Consider the following 19004-nt stretch of genomic DNA (forward strand, 5'->3'; position numbering starts at 1 on the left):
CTCATTTTCAACCAATGCCTTGAAGTTTTTGAACATATCAAAAGCTTCTGACTTTTCTTTTAACAGATAAACCCAAGTTTTCCTAGTAAAATCATCAGTAAAGGTTATGAAATACCTTTTACCACCATTTGAGCTTGGATTTATTGGTCCACAAATGACTGAATGGACAAGTTGGAGTTTTTCTGTTGCTCTCCATTTGGCTTGTTTTGGTATGGCTGCTCTTTGTTGCTTGCCTGACAAGCAATCTGAGCACTTTTCTTCCATATCTCCCAATTCAGGCAGTCCATTAACCATCTTCAATTTGGTTAGAAGTTTCAGGCCATTGATACTCAAATGTCCATATCTATGGTGCCAAAGTTGAGTTCTCTCTTGTTTTGATGCCTGCAAGCACATTGGAATAATGATAGGTGCAGTGAGCAATAACATCCTGTTTGCAGTCATTGTAGTTGAGAAAATCAGTCCTCTTTCATCAACATACCCTTTGCAAGTATTGTTTTTGAAAACAATTGTCACATTTCTTTCTTGTAATTGGCCTACACTCAGTAGGTTTGTGCTTAAACCAGGGAGATAATACACATTGGAGATTACATGCACCTTACCATTGATAAGCAATTTGACATTCCCTTTTCCCATAACAGCCATCTTTGCATCATTACCTAATTTCACAGAATCTTTGAATGAAGCATCAAAATCAAATAGCCAATCTTTATTCCCTATCATGTGATTGCTGCATCCTGAGTCCAAATACCAAGTTTCTTCTCTGATTTCTTGATTTTGTTCAGTTGTAGCCATTAGAAGAAATTCCTCTTCCTGATCAAATTCAGTATAGTTGACACTATCACCCCAATTTGGGCAAGCACTTTGATAATGTCCAAGTTTGTGGCACTTGTAGCATTCAATTGCTTCAAGATTCTGCCTTCCTCTTCCCCTTCCTCTGCTGGAATTTCTACCTCGACCCCTTCCATTACCAGATCCTCTGCCACCATTTGAGATCTTAAGAGCTTGTTCTTCAAGATTAACTTGTTGGCCACGCATGCGTTGCTCGTGAACCAAAAGATTACTCTGCAATTCTTCAATTGAAAGACTTGTCACATCATTTGATTGCTCAATTGAGCAAACTACATAGTTGAATTTAGGTGCCATAGATCTAAGAATCTTCTCCACTATAGTGTGTTGCTCCATTCTTTCTCCCTGTGCTGTCATGCGATTAGCTATAGTAAGTGTTCTTGAGAAGAAATCATTCACTGATTCACCTTCTTTCATCTCAAGAAGCTCAAACTCTCGTCGCAAGGCCTGTAACTGAGCACGTTTCACTATGGTTGAGCCTTGATACCTAAGTTTCATCGCATCCCAGATATTCTTAGCTGTATCACGAACCAATATCGTTTCCAAAATCGTGCGATCAATAGATTGAAAAAGATAGTTCTTGACCTTCAAATATTGAAGCTTGCTTTCATTGGCAACTTTGATTTGCTCAGCTGTGGCATTGGGAGGAGCCACCGTGATACCAGTTTCTATCAGAGACCATAGTTCTTTCGACCGGATTAGATTTTCCATGAGCATTGACCAATGCTCATAGTAGCCATCAAACTTAGGAACTGAGGTTTGAAGAAAAGTTGAGTTTTCTGCCATGAATGGAGTGAAAAGAATGAACAGGGATCGTTGAGAATGCAAGAAGAAAGAGTAGCTCGCCGGAGAAGAAAGAATGAGCGGTTGTAACGGTCGCCAGAAAAGTGAAAAAACGGTTACAACTAACCAAGATGAAACTGCAGTTTTCTTGGAGCTAGGCCTGGTCTTTAGGCTCTAGATACCACATGTTGTAAAGGCTTTCTCATTAATTGATAAATTGCTCAATACACACCTTTATATAGGCATTACAACATAAGAGCAATGGGCTTGATACAAACGCAAGGCCCAAAGCTACTAGACTAAGCCCAAATACTAAAACAACTACTAACAAGGTATGGTGGTAATCATGATGTCTTAAGGGTAGAGATCATGTGGGGGTTTGAAAGACAGTTTGGTAAGTTGAAAGAAAGAGATGTTATATCTTGCGCGAGTGATAGTCTCGTAAGTGCACACTAATATTATCGTAATAAAGAATATCGATCTATAGAGTCTAGTGAGGAAAAAAAGTATACGGGATAAAATTCGAAGAATTATAAAATAAAAGGGTTAAAATTCCGAAACTTAAAGTAAAAGGGGTAAAATTTCGATTCAATCAAATTCGTAGGGGTAAAACTGCATTTAAATCTTTTATCTTTTGTGTTTATATAATTACTTTTAAATTTTCAATTGATTGTTTTTAAGAGTGATATGTTATATTCGACTTCACCTAAGATTTTCACCTCTAATATATTTAACAAATCAGGGGATGTATATATTTTAACATAAAAGTGTAATTTAACTATTTAAGTATATTTAACGTCAAGGAAGTGGAGTGTAAAATTCAAATATGTTGTTGACTAAATATGCATGGCCCAGTTAAGCTAATTTCTTTATCCCATTTTGATCGGGGATTTTAATTTAAAGTAAAATAGATAGTTATGATATGAGTTTATCTTTATTTGTACTAGCGGGCCAGGCAGTTGCCTGCCTGTGTTTAACTTATGTACCAAAAAAGAAGATACGCCTTATGTTATGGTGAGTTTGTTAATAAAAGATTTTTGTTGCTACTAAAAAAAAGCAAGGGTAATGTTGGTATTATGAAAATTCTACCCCAAAACTCATGTATTCTTTTTATATATTATAGTATAGAATAGACATAGATGAAAAAACCATAAAAAAAAAAGGAAGTTAAAGGCAATTATGGAATAATTAAAAAATCATAAAGAAAGTTAAGGGCAAAATGGACCAAAAAAAATTCAGCCCAAACTCTCTTATCCCCTTTATCTATAACACTATATATTTTTTGTTTTTGACACAAGATAATATATATATCTAAACACTATAGATAAGACTATAATTAAAAAATAATAACAGAATACTCCCTCCGGTCCTTATTATAAGAAACAATTTGGAAAAAACACACATACCAAGAAACCTTATCTTTCTTAATAAAAATTCTAAAATTTTACAATCTATTCCAAAACTAACCTTGGTGTATTAATTTATCCTTAGGGAATATATCACTCTAATTAATGCATAACTTTGGAATGGATACAATTTAATAAGGGTAAAAATGGAATTGTAAGAATAAATTTAATGATTGTTTCTTATAAAAAGGACCAAATTTTTTTTCCAAATTGTTCCTTATAAAAAGGACCGGAGGGAGTACCTATTATAATGGATGGGCCGGTGTGGTTTATAAATACAATAAAATACATGAAAAAACAAAAATAGCATATCAAGGAAAACACAAATATTAACTGCAAATCAATGGAGTGGTTTACATGGGATAATGATAAAAGCTTCGAGGAAAACCTTTTAGAATCTCCAGAAGAGATACTTGAGGGACAATCTCTTGTTCCCAGACAATTAGCGGCCAAAGTAAAGGAGCACACTCAAATGATCGAGGAAGGTAATTTCGAGTTGCCAACACACAAATATGATTGTATTCCAAAATACAATACTTCGACCGATGTGAACAAAGTTCCTCCGCTTATGAAAAAAATCAAGAAAGTGCAACATTGGAAAGAAGAAGAACACAGGTTTATATACTTACTGACAAATTAATATAACTTTTATTACGGTTTGTTTTATTTTTTAACTCGTTTTTTTTCCTTCATATATATGAATGAATGAGTCTCTATAGTCTATACATAATACATGTTGAGAATTTCGTAAAAATAGGGATTAATAAATATTTCATTTGAATGACATTATTGAATTTTTTGTTTCTATTTATTAATAGGTTATTTCTCGAGGGGCTCGAGAAGTATGGCAAGGGAAATTGGAAAGCTATTTCGAAGTATGTTGGCACAAAATCTTATACTCAAGTTGCTAGCCATGCTCAAAAGTATTTCATTCGAGTTGATCAACAAAATGTTGATTCATCAAAAAAGAGTAAAAGAAGAAGTAAATTTGACACTACCTTATGGAACGGAAATTTCCACCCTCTTCTCTATAGGGACTACATTCCTCCGCCTCCTCCAAATGTTGAGACACAACCAATTGTAGAGCAGTTACTGCAACAATTTCAACAAGCCCAAAAAGCATTGTAGAACAAGGTCATATATCACATCAAACAATGCCCATGTTTAACATTTGTTACAATTTCTTGTTTTGATCATTTGTTACATATGTTATGTTACTCGCTGGTTATTTCATTCAACATGGAAATTGAAGTATTTTCATATTTTGCATTTAGGTTCAATTTTAGGTTTTTATTGAAAAACTCTCTTTCCTAAAACTTCTCCCTCGAGATACTATTTTATTAATCTTCAATTGGAAGGATCAAATTTGTCTCTTAAGTTATACACACTCAAATTATATGCAACCACAAAAATTTGATCCATGCATAAAAAGTTACACGAGCTTAGTTTAATTGTTAGAGATAATACATTTTATATGCAGTAGTCAGGATTCGAATTCCGAACACGCCACTTATTCACTTCAAAGAAAAAAATTCTAGCGACTAAACTACTTAAAAAAAAAAAACTCTAATTCCGCTTCTAACACTCACTAGATATAATTCGTGGTATAAGTAAATTTAGTATTATGTAGCAATTTTATGAACATATATAATATGAATCTCTCAAAAAGTTTCAAATATGAATTCTTTGTTGAATTTTATAATAATATTAATATTAAAAAAACTAACCTTTTATTAAAATTTACTAAAAAATGCAAGTCCATCTTCGGACATTTATCTTCAAAAAACCTTCTATGATCATTTTTTCTTTATCTTCCACAACGATATAGCAAATTGCATAAATGGTTTTTTTTTTTTTTTAAATTACATAACCGTAATTTAGGCGAAAGAAAATCACATAGCCGTATCCCTATTTTTTATTTGCTTTTTGTGTTAACCCTTAAATTTCAAGGGAAAGAGACCCTCAATAATCCAAAATTCGGCCACGAAATAAGTAAAACCTGATCAAAGATTGTTTCTGTCAAAAATCAAATTGAGTTCTATGACTCGTCCTAGGATGAGCTCATTAACCATCTAAACTCAATGTTATGGTTATCGTATCACTATTTTCATCCACACATAAGTTTAGATGAATGTTCAATAGCATAATTGATTTTTTTTAATTACATATCACGTAAATGTATCAACATTAACTTTTCATTCACATTGAACTTTAAAATTGAACACGTAGAAGGCGCACATGCACACGCACACTTTTTTTTTTTTAAATCAAAAAGATGCTAGCTTAGGCATCCCAAAATATATATAAAATAACAAGATGCAGATATACAAATAGAGGGCACTAGGCCAAGACTCAAATAACATGAACACATTTATATTTACCTCATCTATATATGAGCACTAATATGATTTGAACTTGAGAACTCCCAAATCTAAACTCTATCTTTTTATCAATGGATCAACCCTTAAACAGTATTGTTTAAGATATTTCAAGTTAATAACATACTACCTCCGTACTATTTATTTACCTTGGTTTTACCATATTTTTTAATAATATATAAATATAAATATTAGCATATAAGATTTTGCTCAATTTGTTCTGATGAGCATTTTCAAAATATTTAATTTTTATAATTGTTACTAATAGACAATTAAAGATATTAGTGATCAAAATTGTGCATTGACGTACATGCAGTGGTCAAACAATGTCTTATAATTAGGGACAAAGGTAGTATATTTTATTAATACTAGCGGGTCATGTCCAAAAAAAAAAAGATATGTCTTATGTTATGGTGAGTTTGTTAATAAAAGATTTTTGCTGCTAACAAAAAAAGTGTCTTATGTGATGGTGACTTTGTTAGTAAAATTTTTTTGTTGCTACTAAAAAAAATCAAGAGTATTATTGATATTATGAAAAGTCCATACCAAAACTCATATATTCTATTCATATACTCCCCCCGTCCCATTTTAAATGACCTATTTTTGACTTTGATTTGTCCCAAAATAATGACCTATACAACTTTCAAAGCCATTTTTTTCAATTTTAACCTTTATGTGGGCCCCTGTTTATGTGTGGCATACTCAACCAATTTAATCATTACAACTAGTAATGAAAAAAGTAAGGATAGTTTAGTAATTATACAACTATCTCTATTTTATTTATGAATTTTTCTTAAAATGTGTGAAATAGTCAAATAGGTTTAAAATGGGACGGAGTGAGTATTGTATAGAAGTATATATAGATAAATATACTAATCTATTTATTTATATAAAGAATGCTAGTAGATCGAAACGACTATAACTAAACAAAACATTTGAACTAATCATTGAACCAAATCATCATTAGATAGAATCGGATTTAAATTCCCTCAAAGTCAAATTTTCTTACATTTTTTGCATAATTTTTTTTTTTATTTTTTATCTTTACATCATATATAATCATATATAATGGTAGTTTTATAATTGTACCAAAACAAAAAGGTGGTTTTGTGCAACAATCTTTCTTTCTTAACTATTATAAAAAATAAAATTATTTCTTAACAAACTTTAGAGTAAAAATAGGAAATTCAGCTATATCTATATCATTGTTAAAAATAAACTATATATACGTATATACATATCATAATATTTAACAAAATTTTGGAGATATTTGCTTGAAGATAATCAACTCCAAAGGCGATACACAAATTATTGAATAACAACCATTCTTTAAAAAATCAGATGAACAACATCAATAATAATGGCAACTCAAAGGAGTGGACATGGGATGATGATAAAGGCTTCGAGCAAAACCTCTTAGAATATCTAGACCTCGAGGGCCAATGGGACAAGCCAGCTGTTCTTGTTCCATCGTCAACGACTGAAGTAAAGGAGCATACTCAGGTGATTACGGAAGATCACTTGGATGAAAATAAAGCTACTCCGGTTAAGAAGAAGATCAAGAAAGTGCTTCATTGGAAAGAAGAAGAACACAGGTATATATACTTAATTGAAATTAATATAACTTCAATTTGAATTTGTTTTATCTTTTAACTTTGTTTTTTCCTTCATATATATGAGTGAGTCAGTCTCTATATACATATGATGATGAAATTATATTTCGTAAAAGGATGGATCAATAGATATTTTATTTGAATGGGTTTAAATGGGCATTAATTACGTTTTGGAAGGGACATTATTTTGCGTAAAAAGAAAATAAAAGAAAGAGATATTATATTTATTTTGTTATTATTTCGGTACATTTAAAAAGTTTCATATTATTTGAGAGTCAATGTTGAGAGTAGTTCATGTAGGATATCCACACTCTTCAATCTACCAATCGAGGCGTCTTTTTCAAAGGACAAAATTATGAGAGTTTCAAATAACCTAAACAAACAATTAATACATTCTAAAGTGTTGTGGCTTATTTGTATGTGCTAAATACTCTTTAACCCCTTAATCTCGACGGGGTCTGTTACACCTAAAAGATTAACATTGTTTAGAGTCGAGGTTATGGATAGTTTATAACAATACATACACCCTCTTCTCACACAACCGGTACACCTTTTACAAAAGATATATAATACCGTGGGGGCTTAGACGTGTAATAAAGTGAAAAATACCTCGGAGTATTGTGTAACGTACTTGAGCATGGAACAAAACATTAAATTTCTTCCTTTTTGCTATTTTAATGCTAATTTATATATATATATATATATAAGCAATGATATATTATATAATTATTGATATTTTATATGAGCTGTTCATTATATAGATATTCCCTCATCATTGCTTAAACTGGATTAAAAAGAAAGGTATAACAAACTTGACGAAGGAAAATAATTGTCAATGAATCTTGAGTCTTGACACTAACAAATAGTTTTTGGTTTTTCTCTGTCTTTACTTTTTACACCAAGATTTAAATCTACAAACGAATTCTCATTTGATTAACCAAGATGAAAAAATATATTTGATAATTTTTTTTTTTTTTTATAATCTTATTGACTAACAAATAGTATGTGGAGTTTTTTGTAACTCAATTTTTGAGTTGACCTCACAACCTAATTATATTGAACTTTTCTTTATATTTATTTATAGGTTGTTTCTAGAGGGGCTTGAGAAGTACGGCAAGGGAAATTGGAAAGCGATTTCAAAACATGTTGGTACAAGATCGTATACTCAAGTTGCTAGCCATGCTCAAAAGCATTTCATTCGAATAGGAGTTAATCAACAAAGTGATAATTCATCAAAAAAGAGTAAAAGAAAGAACAAGTTTGACACAACCAAATGGAATGGAGATTTCCACCCTCTTCTATATAGGGATTATATTCCACCTCCCCATCCTTCTTCAAATCTTCAAACACAACCAATTGTATATCAGTAACTACAACAATTTCAACAACCCCAAGATGCATTAATGTAGAACAAGATCATATAACACATCAAACAATGGCTATAAGTTACATTAAGTTATTGACACTCAAATTATGCTACCACCAAATTTTAATTAATGCATATACTAAAAAAAAAGATTGCTCTAAATTCACTTCTAATTTGTATTCACTATATAATATATTACTCCCGTGTGTATAAGTAAATCAGAAAAAGAAATATGTATTAACTGCCTAAAATAATTGTATACGATGAGTGAATAATAATAATAATAATGTATTCTACCACGCCACTCCATATCATCTCACTTTTATTATATGACATAGAATGGAAGATTGAATTCTTTTTATTAGTTGTCAATGTAAATTAAAATGCGGTGCATATGCTTTAAACTCTAAGTAAATTTACAATTATGTAACAATTTTATCGATTTATCTTAGTATGAATCTCTCAAAAAAAGCTTCAAATGTACGTGTTTCTCATGAGCACTAATATTGTAGAACAAGGTCGGGTCATATAACAAATCAAGCAATGACCATATTTAACATTTCTTACACAATTTCTTGTCTTGATCATTTGTTACTTATGTTAATCGCCGATTATTTCAACATGGGATGGAAATTGAAGTATTTTCATATTTTGCATTTAGGCTCATTTTTTAGCATTTAGTGAAAAATTCTTTCCTAAGATTTTTCCCTCGAGATACTATTTTATTAATCTTCAATCAGAAGGATCAAATTCGTAAGATATAGACACCAAAATTTAATTCATGCGATGTTAATGTGAGTTTAGCTCAAGTGGTAGAAACATCACATTTTATATGTAGTAGTTTGAATTCGACTTCTAAACATCTCACTTATTACCTTAAAAGTTAAAATTTTAACAACGAGACTATCTGACTAAAAAAAAAAGCTAACTCTAGCTAATTTCACTTCTAACAATTTTTTGTGTCGTGACCCTTGCACATGTGGTACGCACACCACTTGTTCGGATTTGGGCATAACATGATGTTTTGCTCATGGGTAGGTGGCACGCGCACTAGCCTGGTTCGTAAAATCTCCTATAAGATGAAATGGAAAAGTAGTTATATGTTAGATGAGTCCGTTTGGATTAGCTTATCTTAAATTTATGAAAAATAGCTTATGTTCTCGCTAGTAAAAATTGTATTTTCATAAGAGATTATTTCATAAAATACCTTAACACACTTTTTTTTTTTTATAAAACATTAGCGTGCATAGGCATCACATGATAATTATGACATCTCAACTATGTTGGCACCCCATAATCATCACCTATCATTTGCAGCACCCTAATAAATTTATTAAAAAGAAAGAAAAAAGAGACAAACTTGGGGGGACTAAACCAAAACCCAAGGAAACAATAATACAAGGAACCTACCACTACCTCATTAAAAACCTTTCCTGGAAAACCCTAAGGGATAAAACCAAGGATAGGGAAAAAGAGTGCAGTGGATTTAATGAAATCTAAAAGACGGAAGACCCATTAAATTACTAATATAATCTCCTTGAACACTCGGCGGAACATTGTCCCACCAGTAAAAACCATTAACATTGATGCCTAAAGCAGCCATTCGATCTGCACAACAGTTCCCTTCACGATAAATGTGAGTCGCTCTAAAATGCATGGTTTTAGTCAACGTCAAGCAATTGAACCATCTATTACGAAGCTTCCAAGGGACAATGTAGTCGGACTTAAAAGCTAAATTAACCAATTGTGAATCGGATTCAATCCAAAGTTTGTTCCACCCTTTTGAATGAGCGATCTCAATAGCATTCATAACACCTATAAGTTCAGCATGAAGGGCGTAAGAGTTTTCAATATTAATAGAGAACCCCCCTAGAAAAGTAGCAGTATAGTCTCTAAAAATACCCCCACAAGAAGCAAGACCGGGGCTACCCAACGTTGAACCATCTGTGTTGCATTTAACCCAATTATAAAGCGGAGGTTGCCACAATACTTCTTTGATGACAGGTGCTTTGGGGTGATGGACATTGACATTAAAAGCTTTCAAAATGATGAATTCCTGCATGGAAATGAAAGAAGCTTTTTTAGATAAATTCCTAGATAAAGAGACATTGGAGATAATTGAGTTGACTGCAGATCTCAAATGAATAGATTTTCCCTCAAATCTATGTTGGTTCCTGCACCACCATATAGTATTAAAAATATTAACAACTGCAGAAATAACAACAGTTTTACATTGAGAGTTCCAATTTTTGTTACAAATATCAAAAATAGAACTAACAGTACTTGTGTCAACGTGCAAGGAAAGAACAGAGGCAAACCAATGCCAAATATCCTTAGAAAAACAACAATCACAAAAAATATGATGTATGGTTTCAGCAGCCTCCCCACAAAGATCGCATTTGGAGACAATATAACAACCTCTACGAGAGAGAAGATCATCTGTAGGTAATCTATTATGCATGATTCTCCACATCAAACAAGATTTAGAGGGAGGAATATCCTCACACCAAATAATTTTAGCCCAAGGAATATGTTGCCCTATAGGTCTGTGAAACAAGTAAGCATCTTTAAAAGAAAGGACCCCGCTATCAGAACGAATCCATCTTAACTCATCATTAGTTTTACTAATAGGAATAGTGACAGAATTTAATAACGGCACCAAATTAGGATAGCTCGAAGTAATAAAGTGAGGAATAAGCCAATGATCATTAGCAATAAAGTGTGCCACCTTAGCCTGTAATAGAGCATGATAATGGCGAGGAATATCCAAAAGGTCCACCAAAGGGTCACCCACCCAAGAATCTGTCCAGAAATTAATCTGGTCACCCTTACCAAGTTGCCAACAAGTATTATCAGTAACACTATGTATATGATGCTTGATACCTGACCAAATAGAAGAAGAAATATGATAATCAATAATACCATAACTACGCATCACCCTAGCTCTGAGAAGGGACGTCCAATGATTAGATGATGTAAATAGCGCCCAACACAGTTTAAGACTCGCAGCTTCATTAATATGTCTTAAAGAACGAAGACCAAGACCTCCTTCATTGGTGGGAGTGCAAACTTTATCCCAAGCGACAGTAACTAATTTACGCTGATCTACATTACCACTCCAGATGAAATTTCTAATCCACCTGTCAACATCTTTCAACAGACTAATAGGCCAAGCATATATCATGAAACTATAGATCAACATTCCATGAATAATACTCTTAACAATCTGAACTCTGCCTACAGTGGATAAAAGAGAGGCTTTCCAAGCAGCTAATTTAGCTTTAATTCTATCCGCAATCGGTTGAAGATGCTCAAGCTTTTGGCTTCCCTTTAAAAATAGGCACACCAAGATAAATAAAAGGCAAAGTTCCAATAGAGAAACCCAACATATCAGCAATTCTATTAGTTCTGGTAGCAGAAATAGATCCAACACAGAAATTGGACTTAGATGGGTTAATGATTTGTCCAGAAGCTTCTCCATAACGTTGAAAAAGTCCCTTAAGAATATTAATATTAGCTAGAGTTGCCCTGCAAAAAATCATAACATCGTCAGCATAAAGAATATGAGAGGGAACAGAATTACCCCGAGTTCCAGGAATAAGCTGAAGAGATCCATCTTCAACAAGCTTTGTAATGCTTCTGCTTAAAACTTCCTTTGCTAAACAAAAAAGAATATGAGATAATGGATCCCCTTGACGAACCCCTCTTCTGCAAGTAAAGTAACCAGACGGCCGGCCGTTGATAACAATAGACAGACAAGCTGAATGAAGAATCACTTTGATCCAATTACAAAACACAGGACTAAAACCAAAAGTGTGAAGCACTTTTAGGAGAAAGTCCCAGTCTAAAGTGTCAAAGGCCTTCCTAATATCAATCTTCATGGCAAGATTACCACCAAAAGTTTTGTTATTTAACATGTTAATAGCCTCAGATGTTAAACAAATGCAATCAGAAATTTGTCTCCCTTGAATGAAGCCTCTTTGATTGGAAGAAATGATGGTAGGAGCAACCATAGCAAGTCTACTTGCCAATATTTTTGAAATAATCTTGAACTTGAAGTTAGCAAAAGCAATAGGCCTAAATTGATTAATAGCATCTGCTTCATGAGACTTAGGAATAAGAACCACATTATTAGAGTTATAGTTAGGAAGAATCCAACCATTAGAAAAAAATTGCAACACGGCCTTGTACACATCATTCGCAATTATGTCCCAATAAGTTTGATAAAAAATAGCTCCGAAACCATCTGGACCCGGAGCCCCGTCTTTATTCATAGAAAAAACAGCATTGTGAACCTCCTGCATACTAGGAAGACAAGTAAGAGAAATATTTTGATCATCTGTAATAAGGTTAGGGATAACTTGATCAATAATACCATTATCAAGACACATGTTAGGAGAGCTAAAAATATCTTTAAAATAGTTTACAACATGACTCTCAATATCACTTGCATTAGTTATCAAATCATCACCATTACAGAGAGAAGAAATAAGCTTAGTTGCATATCGAACTTTGGCTAATGATGGAAATACTGAGTATTACGATCACCCTCAGTATGCCAATTAATTCTCGCTTTTTCATGCCAGAAGTCTTCTTTAAAGTGAAGAGCCTTAGCATATTCCAACTTAGCAACTCTTTCCTGCTCCATCAGAATATCATTATAACCAGTAGCATCAATATGTTGCTGAATTAAATCCAAATGAGTAGCAGTTTCTTCAACTTTTAAATGCACATTACCAAACACATTATTATTCCAATTCTTAAGGTGAGACTTAAGAGTTTTTAATTTTTGAGATAAAATAAACATAGGGCAACCATAGATAGAAGAATTCCAAACCTGCTTAACGACATTGACACAGTCATCATGTTTAGACCACATACGAAGGAATTTGAATGGAGAAGCATGTCTCACATTATTGTTGTTGTGAAGATGTAGCATAATGGGATAATGGTCCGACTCACTTTTAATGAGCGTATTGCAACTAATCGAGGACCAAGCATCAATAAATAAAGTATTACAAACTGACCTGTCCAACCATTTTTCGGTATAGCCCCTACCTCTTCTACCATTTGCCCAAGTGAAGCGTGCCCCTTTAGTAGGCAGATGAATAAGATTATGAGAATTGTTCCAATCCTGAAAATCTTCATAACAAATTCTGGCTGGAGTATTACTTCCCCTATATTCATGCATGCCAAGAATAGTATTGAAATCTCCAATAAAGCAACGAGGAAGATCACCATTTGATTGCTCCGCATTAAGAGCAGCCCATAGATCTCTTCTCTTTTGATAATCAGTTGAAGCATAAATAGCACTAAAAACCATGTTTTGCTCGGAAATTTTGATCATAAATGAAACATGTTGATTTGAAGTGTGCAAGACAGTAGGATTGATATCACTGGAACAAAAGCACCAAAGATTGGGATCATTAGTTCCTCTATCATTAACGGCAAAAAATTTCATATTAACAGAATTAAGTAAACTCTTAGGAAATTTATGAAAATGTATCCAAGGTTCAGCAATAAAGAAAAAACTAGGTTTGTGTAGAGTACATAACCTTTTAAATGCCAATTTAGACGAAGGGTTGGCAATTCCCCTTATGTTCCAATAGATGCAATTCATTTGGCAAGATTTCAGGATCCTGCCTTAGTGAGGGTAACACGCGCACTGGCTTGTTACTCTTGCCTTTTCTTTGTCTTTTTCTGCGACTTAGTGAGAACAATCTCGAAAGGTTGATCATCTGTGTTGTCTAGAGCTAATTCTCCTTCCTGATTATTCCTCTGTTCCTCCGCCATATCCGCCGGATTGAATTTTAAGATTTGCACATCCTGATGAACCACCTTGGGTATATTTGGATTATCATCATTGACATTGAAATCATGCTCTATTGTCTCTATCGCCTCATCAGTAAGCTTGTCACTGATGGGGGTGTCCGGCACAAATTCAGGCACTTCCTGAGTTATTCGAAGATTCTCATTACCATTCACAAGCTCCTGGTCTTCATTTCCAGTCTGGCTAATGTGATTAACATTCACAACATCCTCTTTATTAGGTTCATTTGCATCGGGTTGCGCTTCACTCCCACTTGCAGTTTCATTATTAACAGGTTGTTGCCTAGGTTGATTCTGACGATTATCACGCACCTGTATGAATTCTTTCCGCGATTTAGAAACCTTTTTACCCATGTCACGAGCTTCAGTTTCAACGGTTTTATTCTGTTTGCAATTAGCATTATTATGACCAATATGTTTACAATAGTCACAAAAATCCGGGAGATTTTCATATTCTATCTCAACGAAGAATGCAAATCCCTTACGTTCTACTAATAATTGATATCTGAGCTGAACGCTTAAATCTACATCAACAAGAATACGTGCATAGTGCCCAAAAGACCGCTCAAAAACGGATTTACTAGTGTTAGCATCTACATAAATTGGAGTTCCAATACTACTAACTATAGCAAAGATGATGTTCTTCCTCCAATATTCTTGTGCAAGACCAGAGATACGAATCCAAACCTGAGCAGTAGTGTGATGTTGAGCATTTAGGTTGAAGTCATTTGTCCAGGTAAAAAGTTTAAGATATCCCGGATTTAGAGACCAAGATGCCACCGAGCGAACCCTTCTCACGTCCTCCACCGAAGAGAAATAGAATTCATAGAAACCTTTGCCAAGAGAAACCATTCCCCAGCGACCCAATGAATTCCACAAGGTAGCAAGCTTCGCACGTAACTCATCAATTTTCAAAGGGGTCGATCCCTTCGGCCAAATAATTCTTCCATGAAGATTATTTTTGCATCCATCCATACCAGCTAAATATTCATTTTCAGGAATCATAATTGCAATTTCTTGGCCTTTCACACAAGGTTGCGGGAATTGACTTACCGGAATGTCGCAGACATTTGCTAGAGCATCCGCAAACGTTTTTTGCTGTTTCACATTGTCGACACTAGACATCGACTTGTGGGGCTGTGCCGTTGTTGCTGCAAGACATGGCCAAGGGATGATTACATCACCGTTCATGGTGTCGAATACGGTGGTGCAGTTGTGTTGATCGGGCGGCAGCAAAATCAGGTCTGAATCCCAAAATCAATTCCAGATTGGGTGGGAGAAAGAGACAATCTCGATGAAGACGACGGTGCTGTTGTTGATGCGTATCAATCTCACCGCGAGGAACACTCGAGATCTGCTACGACGCAATTTTGTTCTGCAGCGGTGGCTATGGCGGCCGTCCAACTTAAACATGAAAAAAAATATTTATTTGTATAAGTCGTTTTGCATAAGCTCAACAATAAGTCGATCCAAACGGACCCTTGGTTCCTACTTTTTCTTCTTTATATATATATATATATATATATATATATATATATATATATATATATATATATATGTATAGAGGATACATGAGTTTTGGTGTGGACTTTTCATAATACCAACAATACCTTTGATTTTTTTTAGTAGCAATAAAAAAAAATTATTAACAAACTCACCATAACATAAGACACATATTTTTTTTAGCAGCAAAATCTTTTATTAACAAACTCATCATAACATAAGGTATGTCTTTTTAATTGGACATAAGTTAGACAAAGGCAGGCGTTGCCTGACCCGCTAGTATATATATATATATAATATAAAGAGGATATATTGTTTTTGGTGTGGACTTTTCATAATACCAACAATACCCTTGATTTTTTTATCTTTTATTAACAAACTCACCCTAACATAAGGCATGTATTTTATTTTATTTTAGCACCAAAAAACTTTTATTGACAAACTCACCATAACATAAGACACATTTTTTTTAGCAGCAAAAATCTTTTGTTAACAAACTCACCGTACTATAAGGCATGTCTTTTTTTTGGACATAAGTTAAACAAAGACAGGCGCGGAACGCACTCTGTCTGGCCGCTAGTTATTATATATAAAGAGGATACAAAATATTTTGGTATGAACTTTTCATAATACCAACAATACCCTTAATTTTTTTAGTAGCAAAATTCTTTTATTAACAAATTGATCATAACATAAGACAAATCTTTTTTTTCTACATAAATTAGACACATGCATGCTTGGCCTGCTAGTATATATAAAGATAATACATGATTTTTGGTGTGAAATTTTCATAATACCAACAATACCCTTGATTTTCTTTAGTAGAAACAAAAATCTTTTATTAACAAACTCACTATAATATAAGGCGCATCTTTTTTTTTAGTAGCAAAAATCTTTTATTAACAAACTCACCATAACATAACACTTGTCTTTTTTTTTACATAAGTTAGACATAGGCAGACGTGGCACGTCTGGCCCGCTAGTCTATACTATATATACTATATATAAAGAGGATACAAATATTTTTTGTGTGAACTTTTTAAAATACCAACAATACCCTTGATTTTTTTTTGTAGTAGCAAAAATTTTTTATTAACAAATTCACCATAACATAAGACTTTTTTCTTAACAGCAACAATCTTTTATTAACAAACTCACTATAAGATATGTATTTGCAAAAACTATGGATTTAGTAGTAGATATATAGTATAGATTTTAGTAGTAGATGGTTATATATTTGGTTGGGTACTTTTTATTCAAATATATCTTGTTTTCCTCCTTATCAACAAAAAAAAAAAGTTCATCTATTTTTTAGATAATTTGTTGTGGATAACTTTATTCAATTTTAACTATATATACGAAGAGGATAGTACCAATATCTTACCCTAAAGGGTTTATTTCAAGGTGCCAACATACTCAAATGATTATATTTCAAAAGACAATGCTTCGATGGGTGAAAACAAAACTCCTCCTCTCAAGAATAAGACCAAGAAAGTGTTTCATTGGAAAGAAGAATAACACAAGTATATATACTTATGTAGAAATTAATATAACTTTAATTTGAATTTGTTTCACTTTTTAACCTTTTTTGTCCTTCATATATATGAGTAATTCTCCAATGATATTTTGTAAAAAGAGGGATCAATAACAAAACTTATATATATGAACGAGTATCTATACACAATGAGAATTTTATAAAACGAGGGATATATAAATATTTTATACGAGACATCAACTATTTTTTTTTGAAAGGGACATAATATTTATTTTGTTAAACTTTTCTTCCTTTTTTTGTTTTTACTCATAGATTTAAATATACAAAGAATTCTCATTTGATTAAATAAGAGGAAAAAGTATATTAATTAGTAATATTGAGTAAAATATCATCTTATATATTGACTAACAAATAATATGTCGAGTTTTTAGTAACTCAAATTTTGAGTTGGGCCTTATAACCTAATCATATTGAATTTTTGTTCATATTTATTTATAGGTTATTTCTAGAGAGACTTGAGAAACATGGCAAGGGAAATTGGAAAGCGATTTCAAAGCATGTTGGTACAAAATCTTATACTCAAGTTGCTAGCCATGCTCAAAAACATTTCATTCGAGTTGATCAACAACATGTTGATTCATCAAAAAAGAGTAAAAGAAGAAGCAAATTTGACACTACCTCATGAAAGGAGATTTCCACCCTCTTCTCTATAGGGATTACATTCCACTAATTCCTCCTCTCCAAATGTTGAAAGACAACCAATTGTAGAGCAGATCCTACAATTTAAACAAGCCCAATAACAAATAATGTAGGTTTCCCTCACGGGAAATGCTTGATGTAGCGAACGGTGCATCACGAAGCAGTCAAGAATGATCTGTCACTCTTTTTTTTTTGGGTACAAACTCATTATTTATCTCTTTCTCATCCCTTCTCATCTTCCTGACCGAGCAGCAACACTTAATCTTCTTCCCTTTGCAACCTTGTCATGTTCTTCTTCTAAAATTTATATCTCTCTCAAATTATTGGCATGTCATGTCTCTTTCTCTTCCAGAATTTTTCTCACAGAGATGAATATCCAAAATGGGGTTTTGAAAATGAGGATTTTTATAACAGATTGAGTTTGGATTTTCTATTTTGTTGATACTTTAAAGCATTGGAACTCTTTGAAATCAGTTTTGGTTCATGATTGTGGTAGCAGGGAGAGGGTTTGCTAGCGTATATTGTCTGATGATTTGTGTTATACACAAATGTGTCCCCTCCCCTTCATCTACTTCGAACCAAACATACCCTAAAAGTCAAATATTACACCATGAATAGAGTTTAAAAGTCGTTATATACATGATAAAAACATGGAGGCTTAAAGCCCTTCTTTTTCCAAGTTGGGCCTAAAAACATGGAGTCAAATATTATACTAAGAAAATTACTTTTCCGAACCCCACGTTTCTTTTATATCCCCAATAATTCCGTTTTGTCCTTGACTTTTGGTTTGCAAAACTTCAATTTATAAAAACCAAAATTTTCAATCAAAAACTCTCTTTCAAAATTTTGCGTTTTTCCTTGGATTGGTGGCTTAAAATCAACTTTGAAACATTGGCTAAAGGTTTGTACATTCATTAAGGCTCAAACATAAGGTAATTATCACTAACACATTCATTGTTGTAACTAAACACATCAGTTGCATTTCTGTTACTATATTGCAAAATTTCAGCTTCTATAAACCGAAATTTTCAAAAGTTTAAATATTTCAAAATCACAACGTTGATATCAGTGTTTCCAATCGCATCA

General features: G+C 33.0%; 3 protein-coding genes across 3 annotated transcripts; 2 read left to right on the forward strand and 1 right to left on the reverse strand.

Moving 5' to 3' along the window:
• The first annotated feature begins 3378 nt into the window (after positions 1-3378).
• Positions 3379-4163, forward strand: LOC123922557 (probable transcription factor At5g61620). Its single transcript, XM_045975264.1, has 2 exons — positions 3379-3650; positions 3854-4163. The coding sequence occupies exons 1-2, from the start codon at positions 3379-3381 to the stop codon at positions 4161-4163; spliced, it is 582 nt and encodes a 193-aa protein (XP_045831220.1).
• A 2591-nt stretch (positions 4164-6754) lies between these two features.
• LOC123922558 (transcription factor SRM1-like) lies at positions 6755-8396 on the forward strand. Its single transcript, XM_045975265.1, has 2 exons — positions 6755-7008; positions 8111-8396. Exons 1-2 carry the CDS (start codon positions 6755-6757, stop codon positions 8394-8396), a joined length of 540 nt encoding a protein of 179 aa, XP_045831221.1.
• Positions 8397-14065: 5669 nt separating this feature from the next.
• Positions 14066-15412, reverse strand: LOC123922559. Its single transcript, XM_045975267.1, has one exon. The coding sequence runs from the start codon at positions 15410-15412 to the stop codon at positions 14066-14068; it is 1347 nt and encodes a 448-aa protein (XP_045831223.1).
• Positions 15413-19004: the final 3592 nt, after the last annotated feature.

This window comes from Trifolium pratense, linkage group LG4, assembly GCF_020283565.1.
Source record: "Trifolium pratense cultivar HEN17-A07 linkage group LG4, ARS_RC_1.1, whole genome shotgun sequence".
NCBI lineage: Eukaryota > Viridiplantae > Streptophyta > Magnoliopsida > Fabales > Fabaceae > Trifolium > Trifolium pratense.

Bases quoted from the DNA above. Each gene is read 5' to 3' on its own strand.
- LOC123922559 (XM_045975267.1), bottom strand. From the start codon at position 15,412: ATGAACGGTGATGTAATCATCCCTTGGCCATGTCTTGCAGCAACAACG.
- LOC123922558 (XM_045975265.1), top strand. From the start codon at position 6,755: ATGAACAACATCAATAATAATGGCAACTCAAAGGAGTGGACATGGGAT. The intron at 7,009-8,110 runs GTATATATACTT...ATTTATTTATAG, and splicing joins TGGAAAGAAGAAGAACACAG to GTTGTTTCTAGAGGGGCTTG.
- LOC123922557 (XM_045975264.1), top strand. From the start codon at position 3,379: ATGGAGTGGTTTACATGGGATAATGATAAAAGCTTCGAGGAAAACCTT. The intron at 3,651-3,853 runs GTTTATATACTT...ATTTATTAATAG, and splicing joins TGGAAAGAAGAAGAACACAG to GTTATTTCTCGAGGGGCTCG.